Below are 16,297 nucleotides of genomic sequence, written 5' to 3' on the forward strand. Positions count from 1 at the left end.
GATGGATTGAATTATTTCACCCTTCTTGGAGATTAATCTGAAAGTAGTTTCCTTTTCATTGTTACTTACACTACAGCTGTGCTCAAACTCCTTTTCGTTTAGAAAAAAAGTTTAAATTTTGAGCCTGCGCACACTATGGTTCCACATTCCAACAGCTTCCTCCCAGTCCTCTGCCAGCATCTGCTATTGAAGACTAGTTCCAATTTACAATAAACAGCTTTTCCAGACCAGAACACTTGAAATTCAGTCCTTCTCGACTGCTTTTCCCATTCAATCTCCCTATTCACCATTTCAAGGAGAAAATGGTTCTGCCAATTATTACACATCTGGAAAAAATGCATGTATAAGCTGAAACGCTCTCAGCAGAAAGTTTCAGCTTTCTGCATATGGTCACAGCAGGATTTTATGGGCCACTGACCAGGCCAAAGTCTAAGTTTTCCCATCTTTTTCCTCCCCCTCATTTCTGCCCACCCCCACTCCAACATTCTAATTGGAAACCCATAGCAGGTGCAAGCTGTCTGCCATCTTTTCCTCCACAAGAATCTCAAGTGGTTTCTTCCTCATAAATATTAGTCTTACAGCCCAGCTCTGCCTCAGTAGGCTCTACAATAGTTGCAATGCATTAGCTGTAGTTGCTTTGCATAAACATACGCATGTTTTATAACATCATTACCATGGATGCTTGTCTGTTGGCTGTTACAAGGCTGGATGCTCCATAGTTTGAGTTCAGGCTTCCAATCGGCCCATTGTGGGATGGTCCCAACAAACTATGGATATCTCCATGGCCAGCTGACAGGCTTGTGGAAGGCCCCACGGCGTGGTTCCGCAGCACATGGATGGCATCATCCAGTCTGTCCAAGCGATCCTCCATCCGGGACTGCTGTGGGATGCAAGAGGGACAGGAACACGCATTACTGAATAAATCCCCAGGCTCTCTCACCACAAAAGAGTCTATCTCAGAGGTATTAAAGATAGAAGATGAAATGTGGTATCAAAATAGTATCAAAAGACTTTGAGAGCACCTACCAGCACTACAAACAAACAGGTAAAAGAAAATATTATCTGGAGATTTTGTTCAAGATAGCATTCATTCCACAAATAGGTGGCAGCTTTGAAAGTGAAGCTTATTATAAGGTTAATGTTACTCAGCTGCTATTATATTGCATGAAAAGAAAAAAAAGAAATTGCTACAAAATAAGCTAATGCAGGACAAGAAAGAATGGTCATAAAATCAGCCTCACCATGCTGGAAACAATTAAGAGAGGCAGTGGTTTTTTGAGAATCTGCATTACGAAAAAAACTGGACGAAACTTCAAGTTATCATTTTTTAAAATGGACCTTCAAACAGATTAGGTATTTCAGAAATAAAAGTGAGTTGTATTACTGTCGAAGTCTCTCTTAAAATTACTTTCTTTTAATTACTTTCTTTTATTAAAAGGAATACCAAAAAAAAAAAAAAAAACCCAAAGCAAAACCAATTCTGACATTGCAGCTCTAGAACCTGAAATAGCAGGATGTTGGAGTCAAAAGATGGGTCACACACTACACTAATTTAAGTTTTTAATGGGGAATCCAAAGGAAGCGTTAATTGAAACACAAAAAGGCACCATCTAAAGTGAAATAGTACCTCACAGACATCCTTTAAGAAGGACATTGCATCTTGCAAATGCTCGTGAAGTTGCTGTTCAACTCGATTTTTCTGGCAAAGTCAAGACAGAACAGGAAGCAAAGCACAGGTTAAGATTAATTCAAAAAAGAGGTGAGGAAACAGCTGATGTGCATGTCAGCAATAAATTGTTAGTCAAGTTAATGCAACAGAGATCTGATTATATTAAGATAAGAAAAGGCTAATATTTAACACTGCAGTTATGTTAGGATTCTAAGATGTACATAATTATATTTAATTGCAAAAATATTGAAGGAAAGAAATCTGATTTAACTTATAATTTATTCTTGTTAGACAGAAAAAAATAGAAATTACATCTGTGGAAACTAGAAATATTAAGCAAGTAATCAAAACCTTCCCTCAAATTTTCCCTGTTTCCTTCCCAATATTGTATCGGAAATGTAAGAAGGAAGTCAGTAAGTGAAATCCTCTGCTGAATCCTCAAAAGAAGAAAATTTACAATGCTGTAGATTACTGCCTGTGTGTTTTTCTGTAAAATGTTTAATTAATAAATGAACATTCCCAACAACAAATAATAATTACAAATAAAATGTATTAATACTTTAATAACAGTGTAATGCAAACAAGCCCTAGAGACAGCCATTTGAGGGAGAGAGGGGGAAGGACAAGTAAATGCGGTGGCATGAAGTCTTTATCTTTCTCCAGACTGAACTTTAGATAAGAATTAGCTATGGATTTGTGAAAAGGTACCAGAATCTCATAACAGCGCTTTAGCACCAGCTGTCCTCAGCACAGAAGCCTGATGCCCAAGGAACAGATGGTGAAAGACACACCCTGCACGTCTTATATTGTTCAAGTGAACAGGCCATTTGTTAGCAAAGAATTCATTTGTAATGCTATCCTACTGTTTCCTTTAATGATATGCAGGATTTATACAAAACCAAGCCTTCAGCTCCTAAGTAAAAAGTACTATGTTGCTTTCAACAATTCTTACCAAGGAGTGCAGAGAGTTTTCATAGCTGGGAGATGAGGGGGCTTGTCCTCCACTCCTCGACCACTGACTGGCACCTGTCAAAATTGTCTAGGTTAGTGCACAGATTTACACAGCAGAAGTGGGAAGCAGAGACTGTATTTCTCAACATAATTAAACCCAACATATTTTGCATAAAGGTAAGCCAACATATGGGTATACAAAGGAGGACAAATTCCTTCATTCTGCCTTACTGAGGGATAATTTTCATATCCTGGCATCTGCAAGGTTAGATCACTGTCAGTGACAAAAGCGGTGACATCGTCTAAGTACTTCAACATTAAAAAGTGGACTAAGTACACACACACCGTATTTGAAATACCTGCTTCTGCCTGTGTCACCATAAAAGACCTGCTGCATTCTTCTTCAGATTCTGTTCAGTATATGAAGGTGCATTTTTTACATTGTTAAAACACACAACAAAAATATTTAAAGTCATCAAATAGGCACCAAGTTAAGGAGAATTGGAGAACCATTTTTATGACACCTCTCTACTAAATGCAAAAACTTAAAACTGGATCTAAAAGCTTTATCTAGTCTAGTTGTATACCATACCAGTTTAGATTTAGAAGAGCAAAAATATATCTAAGTCATTCCATTTGGTATTTCAGATATACTTAACGTAAATCACAGCAGAAGAATCATTGATTGTGCAACAAATTGACAATTCTATTCATATTACCTATACACTTCAAATTCAAAAACATAGCCATTCTAATCTGACATAAATATACCTAATTATCATGCAAATTTTTAAAATAATTAGATGTGAAATGCAATAACTAATAAAGCAGTGCTTTTAACACAAAGCCTGAAGTAGTACAACATGCATTTTTCTCACCAACTAATAATGCATCTTTTATAAAGATACTACATGAAATTCTATGGCCATTAGAGACAGCTTCCTTTCAGCCATACAAATGTAATAATAAAGCAATTACATTAATAAATTATGGATATACAATCCAACGCAGCTCATTAAAGGAAGAGCCTGTGGGCTTGTTCTTTCAATAACAGCCAGAGCTGTGTGTCTGGAAAACTGGGAAAAGGTTTAATAACATTACAGTTCCTTTGTTCAGAGAGCTGCAAGTAGTTACCTTTTAAAGACAAGGTTTTATTTAACAAAAAGAGTACAGCTTGCATAGCTATTAAAATTATTAAAATACCTAAATATTTCCTTTCTAATTAAAAAATAATAAAAATCTCCTATTTCATGAAAGTCCAGAGCTGCTATAATTGTGCTGGAATTCTCTTTTAAAATACAAAGAATTCAGTGAGTAAGTTTATAATTACCGACTTCCACTTCACACAGCTACTCTGGGTCTGGACCTGTAGTCTCTGTCTGCATTGCTGTCATTCCTGAACTTGGGAATAATGCTTGGAGTCCCACTTATTTCTGCATAACCATTAATGAAAAAACTATGGAACGTTTTGGTTCAGCATAATGTTCAAATTTTTCCTTGCTCAGAACTCCATTTTTAGAGACAGGACTGTGGTCAGGAGCACTCCTGCTATCAGAACTCAGAGTACCACTCCCTGCAGCACAGCAGCAGCTCAGGATTAAGCAGGAAGGTGGCCAGGTGAGCAGCAAACAGACTGATAAAGCCTGTGCACCTCTTCTGTTTGTTTGGAGGCTTTAACTGAAGAAGATCCTATTTCTGTAGTGTAAGCCCAGAACAAAACTGTGAGTGGGGCATCTCACAAAGGAGACAAAAAGAAAAGAAGGGAGGGAACAACCAATTCCTCCTGTGCAATGCTCAACCCAACTGCGACCTGCAGCTTTCAGTCACACCTCGGCACCGCCAGGGCTCTTCCCGAGCGGTGGCACTCTGCCTCCATGGCTGCAGGTTGCCAGATGGCACCGATTTCCTGCTTGCCCCATCCCACTCCCCCTCCTAGAAGTTTGTGCATGAAATCCACCAATTATGTTAAAAAGCATCCTGGCACCACAAGCCCTGCAATTAACAACTGCAGCTTTTAGGGCAGCACCAACACAGCAGCATTAAAAAACAAATAAGCCAGGCAAGTGTTAGGATTTACAGGGGTCACCGACAGCAATCACTGCAGTATTGTTCTTACCCCCAGCCTCCCCAACACTAATCCTCTGGCTCCCCTTTCAAACACACTCAGAGCTGCAGAGGGCTGGCTTTGCATCCTCAGAACCGACCGAACCTCCTGAATGCCTCTGATCCTGCAGAAGGATTCTTAAAATACCGAGGCTCCCACCATTCAGATCCCTATATAAACTTCACATGAGTGTACACAATCATTAAAGCTATGCAAGATGCTCAGCTCTGGGCATGTTTATGTAAAATTAGAAATTAAATGAGGGCAGGGCAGGCGAGACACGCACTATTGTCTCATAATACTTGGGGGTTTTCATCAAGTTGTTCTCCAAGCTTTTACTTAACTGAATTAAAAAACGTCATTAATCCTCATTCAGCAACATAAGAGCCAAAGAGCCAGTCATGAGCTTATGAACCCCAAGGTCTCATGACGTTGGTATCTGTCAGTGCTCTCCCTGGTAAACAGAGTACTCCTACCCTAACTCACAATTAAAGCATGGGCAAATTATGACTTAAGCAATCTGTAATACTATGAATGCTAACTAAACAAATACCTAACTGCAAAAGGGGAAAATGACAACGAAGGCTAAAATGCTCCAAAATATATTATTTCAGTACACATAAAACATTTGTTTTATCTGCAATAACTTTTTGGGTCAAGACAGAAAATGGCTACCAGGAGTATAAATAGCAATAAATGCAGTAGTAATTACTTCACATTGTGCTTCACCATGTTCTTAGTGACTCATCTGGGAATAAAGATAAAAGTCCAGATTCATAAATGAAGGTAATTAACTACTGGAGCAATTTACCAAAGGCTTGATAAATTCTGTATCGCTGGAATTAAAGGGGATGGGAGGGTATAAATGTGAAGCAGATGCTAAGTTTGAGCCTTAAAAGGATTTCAGTATTATTTGCTTATGTCTACTACTGTCTTAACCATCAGAATTCATAATAAGGAACATAAAGTGCAAATTTTGTACATTTCATATAGGTTGCAACAGGCAAAGACAACAACAGCAGCAAAGAAAACCACAAATTTTAGTGACCTCAAATTTGTATTCTAAACTCAGAAATTAGCTAGTGCTTTCATGCTTACAAAACGAGGTGCAGTATCTCATTAGGCAACGCTTGAAAAAAACCGCTTTGGGATCTTTATAATTTTAACATACTTCGAAATGTCAGACCTCCTTTCTTCTGGCCACAAAATATTTTCAATACTTGCTTTAATGTTACAAAGAAACTAATAATAATTTTCTGGTCTGATCTGCCTTTTCAGTACAACAGAATACACAAAATGTTTTTGTCAACTGTAATCACTAAATCAAAAATCCCATTAATCCCATCATTACTCAATTCAACATGGATTATTCAATAATAGAAAAGAAATGCCCAAAGCAGCTGCTCAGGTAAGCCATGTCAGATATTCATTAATCCATTACATCCACAGAAAACCAGAGCAGTGTCCATTAAACAGGAGTGAAGCATGAATGATGGAGGCTTTGAGTGACACTGCATATAAAGATATGCACATTCACAGCCATATGATTATGACTGCATTTTGCATGCAATACCTTTACTAATTTATTCATCTAGATTACAAAAGCATTCACAGCTAAACTCATTCGGTACCCTTTTCACCTTAAGGTAATTTTATTGTTTTATAAGAACATTTACCAAAAAAGTGACCAATGGCCAGGAGCCTGCAGGGATATATTAAACAACAGAGAACATGGCAACAGACTGTTGTATAAATGTTAAATAATTTAACAAATTGCACTATAGGAAAGAACAGGGTTAAAGTTACATCATCTTACTTGTAATTCTAGTTCTTTGTTAAACAACAAATTTAAGTCAATGGAGCTTTCACAGTCCTCTCTATATGGAGAACAGCTGTTCAACTTTTACTAGACAGCTGAGGCCACAGTGTCTGTGAAAGCTGCACTACCACTAATAGCTGTAGGCAGCTGCCCACAGTTCATCTCCACACTGGAATGTTTCTTCCCACATTCACACTACAAACACACAAAGCACAGGTGACAGAGGTGGCTGCAATACACAGCATTTATTTTAAAAAATGCCAGAAATTCTTCTCCCATAGAATGAAAACATTCATGAAACATATGAATGAAAAGCTATCTTGTGTACAAGTTGGATAGTCTCATAGCCTACTATATTTTCATTAGAGGGAACACACATCTGCTGTGTTTGTCACTGAAAGCTGCCACAGAGCTTCAACATATAGCTTTAAAAAAACCCAAATCAAATCAATCTTCTTTCTCTCAAACAGTGCAAATCTGTACAGATATCTTCATAGCCCTCATACGTACGGTCAGTTAATGCTTCCAAACATTATTTTAATTAGCTAATTTTCAAAGCAGGTTGCCAGGACTCAGATGAATGCCCCCTAACAAAATGTCTATGAATCTGGATTTATAAACCTTCTTTTGTACAATGGAAAAATAACCAAAATGCACAAGCAGTTATGCAAGGAAGTTAATGCTGATTGCACTGTGATTCCCAACAGGACATTTTCAAAACCACAAACAAGGTATTGACAAATGGCCAGTCTGTACCTGTAAGAGGCGATGGTGACCCAACTGGTGTTGATGGATTCGATGGAAAACTACTGCTGGTATGATCAGGAGAATAAATCTGATGACAGACAAAGAGATCATATATCAATATATGTTATAATACACAGGAAAAAAGCAGTTAGGATTCTTTTTCATGTTTTAATTGTCACTCTTGATACTGGATTGATAAAAAATGCAATTTGATCCTTCAATCATAGCTCCGCTTTATTACACTCAAGGCTCTAAAAATGTCCAAAGAACTTTCATTTTCAAGCAGCTGTCCAAATAAGCACAGTCTGTATTTCATAGTGACACAAGTATAACTGACCTTCCTGCTCATTTAAGAGCAGCAGAAATTACAGCCTTTTTGTCTCTGCAGGGGAACGATTCATATAAGAGTTCACAGTACACAGCTAATTATATCAAACAAAACTTCAGGAAAATGCCAATGAATAATGACTTTCCAAACTTTAGAGAGACATTTTAGCAGTCAACACATGTTATCCACTAAAAATTAATCCTTTACAAAACACCAAGAAAGCATTCAGGCTCTCTTATTATTGGTACCTACCAAACAAAAAAAACTTGAAATTTTGTTCCTCTTGCAATGTATTGCAGCACATAACATGCTTCTCTCTTATTTCAGTATCAACTGGCCTCTTGAGATACTAAACGTACAACAATTCTTTTCTTGCTAATAATGAAATTAAAAACTATTGGTAAAAATAGAAGACATAATGCTTAACGCTTTAATTAAAAATTAAAATCTCAAGACACTGGGAAAATTCATTTTATGAAGGGAATTTAATAGATTTAGAGGCTGACTATGGACTTCAGAACATATTTTTATAGGTCATCAGTTCAAACCTGTTTTACTTGAGCAGAGACCAGGATTTGTTAGTCATCAGATGGCAGTTAAAAAAATCTTCACTGGCAGTGTGGTTGATGTCTCTTCACACAGACAATATGACATTTCAGCATTTAGCTGACAATAACTTCATTAAGTTCCATATTGTATTTTCTGAACTGACAAAACCAGGACCTGATAGACCACATGCTCCTTCCTGGTATATCGTACTTTTCCATTAGAAAAGACCATCAGGTCCCTAATGGAAATGCTTCCTCCTTTTCATACATGCTAGAAAGGAAATATATTTAGAACAAACTACCTCATACTACCGGAGGAAATTCATGCATTGTACATCAGCATAAAAATAAATCTTGGGTGTCAGTATAAGAACTGCAGAGAGTTCCAGACAGATAAGATACAGAAAATTAAAATAAAGTCAAAGGCCACAAAGTTTTCTTTGAAACTGCTCATTTTCCACAGGCATACCTGCCAATTTTATTTTGCTGTATTTTATAACAGGGAAAATCTACAGTACAGCAAAGCCCCAACTAAAATATGAGGCCAGAATTCATTCTGCATGCAGTCCCTGGCTGCTGTGCTGTTAAATGACCAATGATGAACAACCCTGACACCTTCTGCCAGGCTTAAACGGTAACATGACTCATTTTACTGCAACAAATGAGACTCCTCCTCCTATCAGTCATGGTCCATTCCAATCAGTGGGGTGCCAATATGCCAGGGTCTAATGAAAAGGCTCTTAGACAAAAGCTGCACAATTGAGAGCCTGCAGAGCCAAACCTCGGAGCTGTTAGTCCAATTTTTTAAACACTACAGTGTACATTTCAGTTAGGCTTTGTTATGTTAATGTTATTGAGTCTAAAGCAACAAAGAAACTTAATTCATGAATTACTTTTAGAAGTCAACTTCCCTACATTTTCTTTTCTTTTGTGGAGGGACCAGTGGCTATTTAACTACCGAGACGGTACAAAGGCCTTTACCCTAGTGCTGAGGTAGGAATCAAAACATAAGTTATCACAAAGAGGTCTGATATAATCAACAAAGTTAAACAGTCCTCCTGTTTGATCTCCTCTAAATTAAAGACCAAGTGTTTTGATTTGGCATTAGGCAATGAAATAAACCAGATGTTTCTCCTGCCATATAACCCTCCATGGGCACAATCTTAAAGGGTTATTGTTTGGCAAATGTTCAGGGAAACACATTAGAAATGGCACGAATACCCAGATTTTCTTTTCTTTCTATCTATACTAGTTCATTATCCAAACTAATGCATAATCCACAGGGCTTTGGGAACTTTGTGTAAATACTTTCATGTACAATTCTCTTTCTTGCCTACCCTGAGATTAAGACCACAATTATCCAGGCTTAAACCTAAAATAAAAGAACCTTTGCAAATGTATTATCTGGCCTTACATGTTTAATCACATACTATTCTGTATGGTCTTTAATACCTAAACTGAAGAACAAATGTCGTATCCTCTGATGTTTCACACATGAAAGGCCTATTGTGAGATGTACATCAACAGAATTTTAGAACTAGAAATTCCTCTCAACAGTTGCAGCAGCAGCATTTAAAGCCAAAACAGAAAGGAACAGAGTGGCATCTTAGGCGAGAAAAAAAAAGGCACGACAATAGCAGTATTTGAATAAAACTTTGTTCAAACAGAAAAATATTCTTGATTTCCTAGCTGTCAAAATTCATGTGTGTCAGCTTCACCTGCAGGAGAGCCCAGCTCCCTCCTCGCCCAGCCGCAGCCGCGCTCTCGCTGAGGGAGCGCAGGGAGTGTGCTGGGTGCGCGTGGTGCGGGGTGCGGGGGAAGCAGATGGATGAGGCGAGGGATTTGAAGTGTGCAGACTATGGCATGCACTGATAGAGCAGATGGAATGCATCACCATCAGCTATGACAGAAATGATTTATGGAATGACCTGGCTGCTCCTGCCAAGCAACAACACGGGATGACAGAAACAAGTTTCTATGACAACCAGAGCCCACCCACCAGTTAGATTAAACATTTCTGCCCTGACTTCCACTCGCAATATATTTAGTTTTTCCTCAAAACATCAGCCTGGCTTTCTCAGCTAGTGACTTGGACAAAAATACCTGAAAGGATGAGAAAATCATTTAGAAAAGGAGAGCAGTGGAAAATGTCACGAAGTCCCGCAGGTCTAACTGGCCAGCGTGTCAGACTTAACAACAAAATCTTGTTCCGGCGGCGGAACAGCAGACACCCAAATACATCTGCAGAGCAATGAACAGCCCGGAGTATGTGAGCGCTGCCATTTCTAGAAGGCAAAACGATCCCAGCTCTTTTCTGACAGGTCTCAAACAGACCAAAAGGGAGCATTAACTGCCCTCTGGACTCCCAAATTGTTATCTACTTGCTGAATCCCTGAAAGCAACAGAGACATTTCTCTCCTCAAAGCCAGTAGGTCAGAGTTCTCCTTCCCAATATGGACATTACAGACATTATCAGATCTGGTAATCTTTTAACATATGACCCTCTGAGGGATGTGAGGGTAACAGGACCTACATGAATATGCACATTTGCATTCACTGGTATGAGGTGAGGGATGCAGAACCCAACACAGGAACGGTCACTCAGGGCTGCAAAGTCTTCTCCATACAAGAAATACCAAGTGCTTCCGCAGTCACATTCCCAATTCTGAAATTTCTGCTGCTGTGTATCAATTACTCTTTTATAAAAAGTACATCTGATTGTACTAATGAAAAAATAATTACTGTATGCATGCATATGGAAACAGAACTTAGAGTAGATTGAAGATACTTGCCACGTTTTACATAATTCCAACAGGAGTTTAAAGTTTAAATTTATGGATATACAACATTCTAAAAGCTGTTCCATAGATTATAGCTATACAATACAGCATTCAAAACCTCTGAGTTTTGTAAGGCCACTAAAAAAAAAAAAAAATTTAAACCTTGAGGCAGGATTTGATCTAAGACTAATGTTAAAAATATTTGACTTTTTCTGAAACCATACAGAAAAAGAATTAAAATCAACTTTTTGTGATTACATTTTACTTTGCCTAACCAGCTTTTTAAACCAGATCTGCCTCAAATCTTTTGATCACCTGAAGAAAAAGGAATTCAGAATGAGTCTTCTTCAAATAAAAGCATTTTCGCTTGCATTTAAAAAGGACATTTTTCTAGTATAAGAAATTGCCTCATAGTACATTGTTTTGACTTCATATGTGAAAATTTCTTATTTGATATTATCGAATGACACATAAATAATGGATTAAAATATGTGTTTCAGATCTGAATATTCTAACTGCTACTTACAGATGCCAGTGCCTTTCCAAGTGCATCACCTGTCTGTGAGCTTCCAGCACCATTTCCTCTGTTTCCTGTAACAGTGGAAAGTAAACCCAACACTTATTTTTAAAGATGAAATTTTGTTTACTTTTATTATTTTATTCATCACATAGAGTCGAGCAACCACTTTTATAATGGATTTTCTGAGGAAGTCAGTGTCAATAGAATCCGTTTTCATTAGACTTAAAAATTTAATTAAAACAATTAGATTTACATTTAGATGCTCTCCTCTTAAAAGTCAAACACAGTACCACCGTGATAACTTAAGGACCAACAAGTGAAATTAGCTAGAAAAAGACATTATTTTCTAGGATCATAAGTCTAATTTTAATGAAATATGAAAGAGAAAATAAAAATCAGAAAATTACATTATTGCAGCTTATTTTTAAACTGCTATCACTGAAGTGCTGCACATTTAATTAATTCTTAAAGCCAAATTCACAGAACAGTTCCTTGTGTGTCTCCTTGCTGCCCCTGCTCTAATTCCCTGTGTTGTACTCTCATCTTTAGTTTAAAAAGTCCCTGAAAAGCTCTGATGCACCAAGCTTTCTGTCACCCCTGCTCTCAGTTGCATGTCAGCAGCTTTGCGTGCCCTTTTGCTCCACACACCATTAAGCCAAGAGGAAGTCTGAAGCCCTGCCAATTGGAAACACAGAGAGGAACTGAATCCTCAGAAATATCTGCTTTGCTGTAGAAGACAGACCCTTTAAAAGCAAATCTTCTTTCTCCAATTATCAACTTCTAAAGCCAAAAAATGTATTGAATGTCAATGCAAGCCATTCACATGAGAAATCTAAATAACACAATGTTCACTGTTTCCAAGTTTGTGACAAACTTGGATTTTCCAGCCTGAATTTCCCATGCAGATTCACTAACTGGGTTCCATTTAAAGATTTTGGTGTAAAACATATTCCCAAATCAAAGCTAACATAGTCACCCTAACTAAATTCCACGTCCTTAAAATGAAGCTAAGTGCAAATCCTATCAAACCGACAAGGAGCATCTACAAGCATTTAACTTCTACAGCTGTATCTCAAGATGAGCAAATATGCGCAAGGAACAGATGATCATCCTGTATTTCTTGTTTCCTAGGTGAGCACAGAGGAGACTAAACCAGCCACCATACTGGCTACTCTGCAATCTCTAAAACTGTTAAGAGTGGAATTTACGATGCACTTTATCAACCTCCCCTAAGAAGCAGCCTTCCTGCCTTTCTCCAGAGCAGCTCTGCAAACTTCAGCGCCAGAACTGCCTATATGGACACACACACGTACTGAACTACGGAGGGACAGTGGCCATTAAGTCACACACATCCAGTCCCTGAGCACAGGCTTGACTGCGAAAGCAAATAAATGGGAAGTCTTAAGCTGACTGAAAAACAATTTGCCTTATGTCAGCCATACTGAGGACAGAAATATCACAGTGGTGAATTTTTCCTGATCTACAAGCATGCCATAAATGAAATCTTACTAATTTTGTGCGTCATGCAGCCCTAAATTTCATTTTCTTGTAAAATTGAAAAAAAAAAATCAGGAAGAACTTTTTACCCAGAATATTATCTGATCCATTGACAGGTGGAGTGTGTGAGGCAGCTACATAAGGTGAACTGCTGGTACTGCCACGATGGAAGCTGGACATTGGAGGAAGACTGGCATTTATATCTGTAGGTGAGACTGAATGTGGGGGATAGCTCTGAAGAGAAGAGAAGCAGACATAAGACATTAAGTAGTCCTTAAATAAATGTTGATATTTTAAGATACCAAACACGTAACACCCAGCTCTTTATTACAGAAGAAAGGGATTCATCCAACCTCTGAACGGACTAATACACGGCCACAGATTTTTATTTATACAACAGACCTAACTAAAAGGATATAAATCTAATAATATCCAAAGTTTGTGATTCCTAACTGGGTTTTTAACTGACATACATGAGCAGCAAACGAGAAGTTAATTCTCCTAAGTTAGATCTCCATACACAACTATAAACAGATTCATGAGTGCTGAGTCTTACCAAACGGTCATGTGTGTGCAGGCTGCCGTAGCTGCTGGACTGGGACATGTGGGAAGAGGAGCCTCCAAGCATCCCACCATAGCCAGGCTGGCTCATGCCATTGGATGAACTCCAGAGGTCAGAAGAATTGTGGGTCCCATCTTTTTTGGTAGCATATTTTCAGTAGAAAAGAAAACAAGAGAAAGAAACACATTTAATGAAGAATACTAATTTCTCTGTTCCTTTACAAGATTATTTTAAACAAATACAGAATTCAGTTACTGAGACTAATATTAGTGGTGAAATGGTGACCAGTTTATACTGCATCTTCTATTTTCATACCACCACACTGTTGCTATATTTATTTTTAAAAAACCAAAGAAACAACAGAGGCTTTATAGCTGAAATATAATCCAACCACAGCTGAGAAAATACCACGCACTTCTGCTAATTACACAGACCTTCAGTAAGGCCAGATTTAAATCAAGAGTGTTGATAAAAAGTCCAGACTGAAAGAAATAATAAAAAAGGTGGAGGGATAAGAAGTTTGGCCAAACAGAACTCATTATAAACATACACTGCAAAACATCTATTTACCTAAAGCAAGCAATTTATAGTCTAAGATACCCTAGCACCACAAAAATATAAAAACATTTCAAAATAGCAGATTTAAGTAGCTGAAATGACTACATTACATAAGCCTCAGCCTGTGTGTCAGTGCAGTTTCCCTTCTGTAGCACAAACTGAAGTGCTCTGTGAATTCCCGTACTGAGACACTGAGCTCTCAATGTGCTCCAAACCCTCACCAGACTGCAGCACGAGCTAACTGTGTGACGTGAGGCTGAGGAAATGGATTCTGCTCTTGTTTCATTCAGTGCAACCCCCTTTTTTCTGGCATGTTGGATATACAAGCATTTGAGAACATAAGACTGTTAGCTGATATTGTACAGTCAAATTCCAGAAGAGTCAATAAGCCCCCACCTCATTTTTCTCTATCACTCCAGTGTGCTGCTCTGAAGCCCCTACAAATCAAAGGATGGGAATTCTGTCCATCTGGCCTGGTGTGTAATCCTTTTAAATTTCAGTCAGCAATTAATGTCATGAGAGAAACTTTACATCAACAGACAGTTCCCTTAATCTAACTGTTTCAAAAGTATATAAAACTTAACCATAGGCTCTAGCACAATATGCTCTCTTTACACTTCTCCATTCACCCAGTAAAACGGTGTCTGACTGCAGATTTCTGCCTAAAGGACAAGTGACATTTTACCCACCTTGCATAAAGAAAGTGCTAGCAAACATACTGCTTGGTGGCTTAGGAGATGGGTAACTTGGAGATTCTCTGTTGAAATCATCAGAACTCGGGGATGGTGCATACACCTACATATTGGAGGGCAATAAAAGCAGGTTAGCAATAATTGGTGTCGTGCATAAAAAAACCACAACAGCATACAGATATAGAGAGAGAAAGCACAAATAAAAAAAGAACAGTGCAGCAAGCCGCAGCATTTGTTGCCCTTGTTTTATTTGCTTTTTAGCAAGTTGCCACAGTACAGAGGAACTACAGTAGAATGATCCTAACAACACACTTTCTGGTGTGCCAACTCAGCCAGGTGGCCTGATAAAAGCCTGAATGCTGATTTTGCTTTCTAAGTACATGACTTGCACAGACTTGTTGCTCAAGATAAAAAAGCAAGATAAAACAACTGGGCCCCACACAAATTTTATTTTAAAACAACTGTATGCCTATTTGAATATTTAATTAGCTGGCATCGCAACAATCAGAAAGGAAAGAACATCCACTGACAAATGGAAAGGTTTTAATGCAGCCATTTTATCATCCATTCAGAAACTCGCACGCCTTTGGAGAGCTATCAGAAATACACGCATTCATGTCCTCAGGAATAACCTTAAAACTGCAACAGCAAGCACGTAATTTTCACACTGGCCTAGCATTAAAGAAAAGCAATACTATTGTTTTTTCAGTGTTAACACACCAGTGGAATGCCTGTTGTCAACTTGTGAGCAACAAATATTCTTTTCAAGTTAAAAATGTAAGATGCCAAATAAATGTAATGACTCAAAGTCTTTCACTGCAGCAACTCTAAGAAGAGATATAAAGTGTATTCAGGAATAAGTTCAGTAAAATTAACAAGGCCCAGTATTCACAGAGTCGAGGACTTTACCCATCATTAGTTCTATACCGAATATTGCAATGATTAGTGTGTGTTAGAAGATAAATTAAATAAAAAGCAAATCAACATATACGACAGCAAAAAATATAAAAAAATGTAACATCGAAACTGGAGCATCTTTTTCCTATCAAGTAAAAACTGTGGTATTTTTAACTGTTTATCTTATTTGTTAAATACAGATGACTTCATAAATACATATATGATGAATAATTTCACAACTTTAAAGCTTATATAATGCAACTTAAAAAGTGCACTGTGCCCTAACATTCAAAAGTGATTATTTTGATCCCCTCCTATGCACGTACAGACACACATATGTTTCTACGGCATTCACAACCCTCCCTGGTCTTTCTGAGATGTTGTTTACCAAGCAAGAGAAGGGCCAGGAAAACCAAGCCAACCAACAAAAAAGCCTAAGTTCCCCTAAAAAAAGAACCATTGTCCTCCCAGAGGCGGACTGTTCTGACAGGGACATTGAGGATAGTGAAGTGGGCAAGTCCCGCTCCATTTGCATCCCAATCCCCCTCCTCCCGCTGCCGAACGCTTTTGCAGCCCTGCTGTTGTGGGAACAAATGGCCGGGATGTGCCGGAGCCAGCGCCTCTG

The 16,297-nt window shown here is 38.1% G+C and overlaps 1 protein-coding gene across 9 annotated transcripts in view; it reads right to left on the reverse strand.

Moving 5' to 3' along the window:
- TCF12 (transcription factor 12) overlaps positions 1-16,297 on the reverse strand; it is a 158,977-nt gene that overhangs the window by 14,357 nt on the left and 128,323 nt on the right. For 6 of the 9 annotated variants that reach the window (XM_084213764.1, XM_084213762.1, XM_084213769.1 and 3 more), the window contains 8 exons: positions 14,773-14,878; positions 13,520-13,659; positions 13,053-13,197; positions 11,473-11,537; positions 7,300-7,378; positions 2,622-2,695; positions 1,628-1,699; positions 674-880 (listed from right to left, as the gene is read on the reverse strand). In XM_084213764.1, coding sequence (XP_084069890.1) covers positions 674-880; positions 1,628-1,699; positions 2,622-2,695; positions 7,300-7,378; positions 11,473-11,537; positions 13,053-13,197; positions 13,520-13,659; positions 14,773-14,878 — 888 coding nt within the window. The remainder of the gene's footprint in view (positions 1-673; positions 881-1,627; positions 1,700-2,621; positions 2,696-7,299; positions 7,379-11,472; positions 11,538-13,052; positions 13,198-13,519; positions 13,660-14,772; positions 14,879-16,297) is intronic. The other 3 variants (XM_084213765.1, XM_084213767.1, XM_084213763.1) reach the window with 2 other exon arrangements.

Source organism: Fringilla coelebs (assembly GCF_963513975.1).
Source record: "Fringilla coelebs genome assembly, chromosome: 12".
Lineage (NCBI taxonomy): Eukaryota > Metazoa > Chordata > Aves > Passeriformes > Fringillidae > Fringilla > Fringilla coelebs.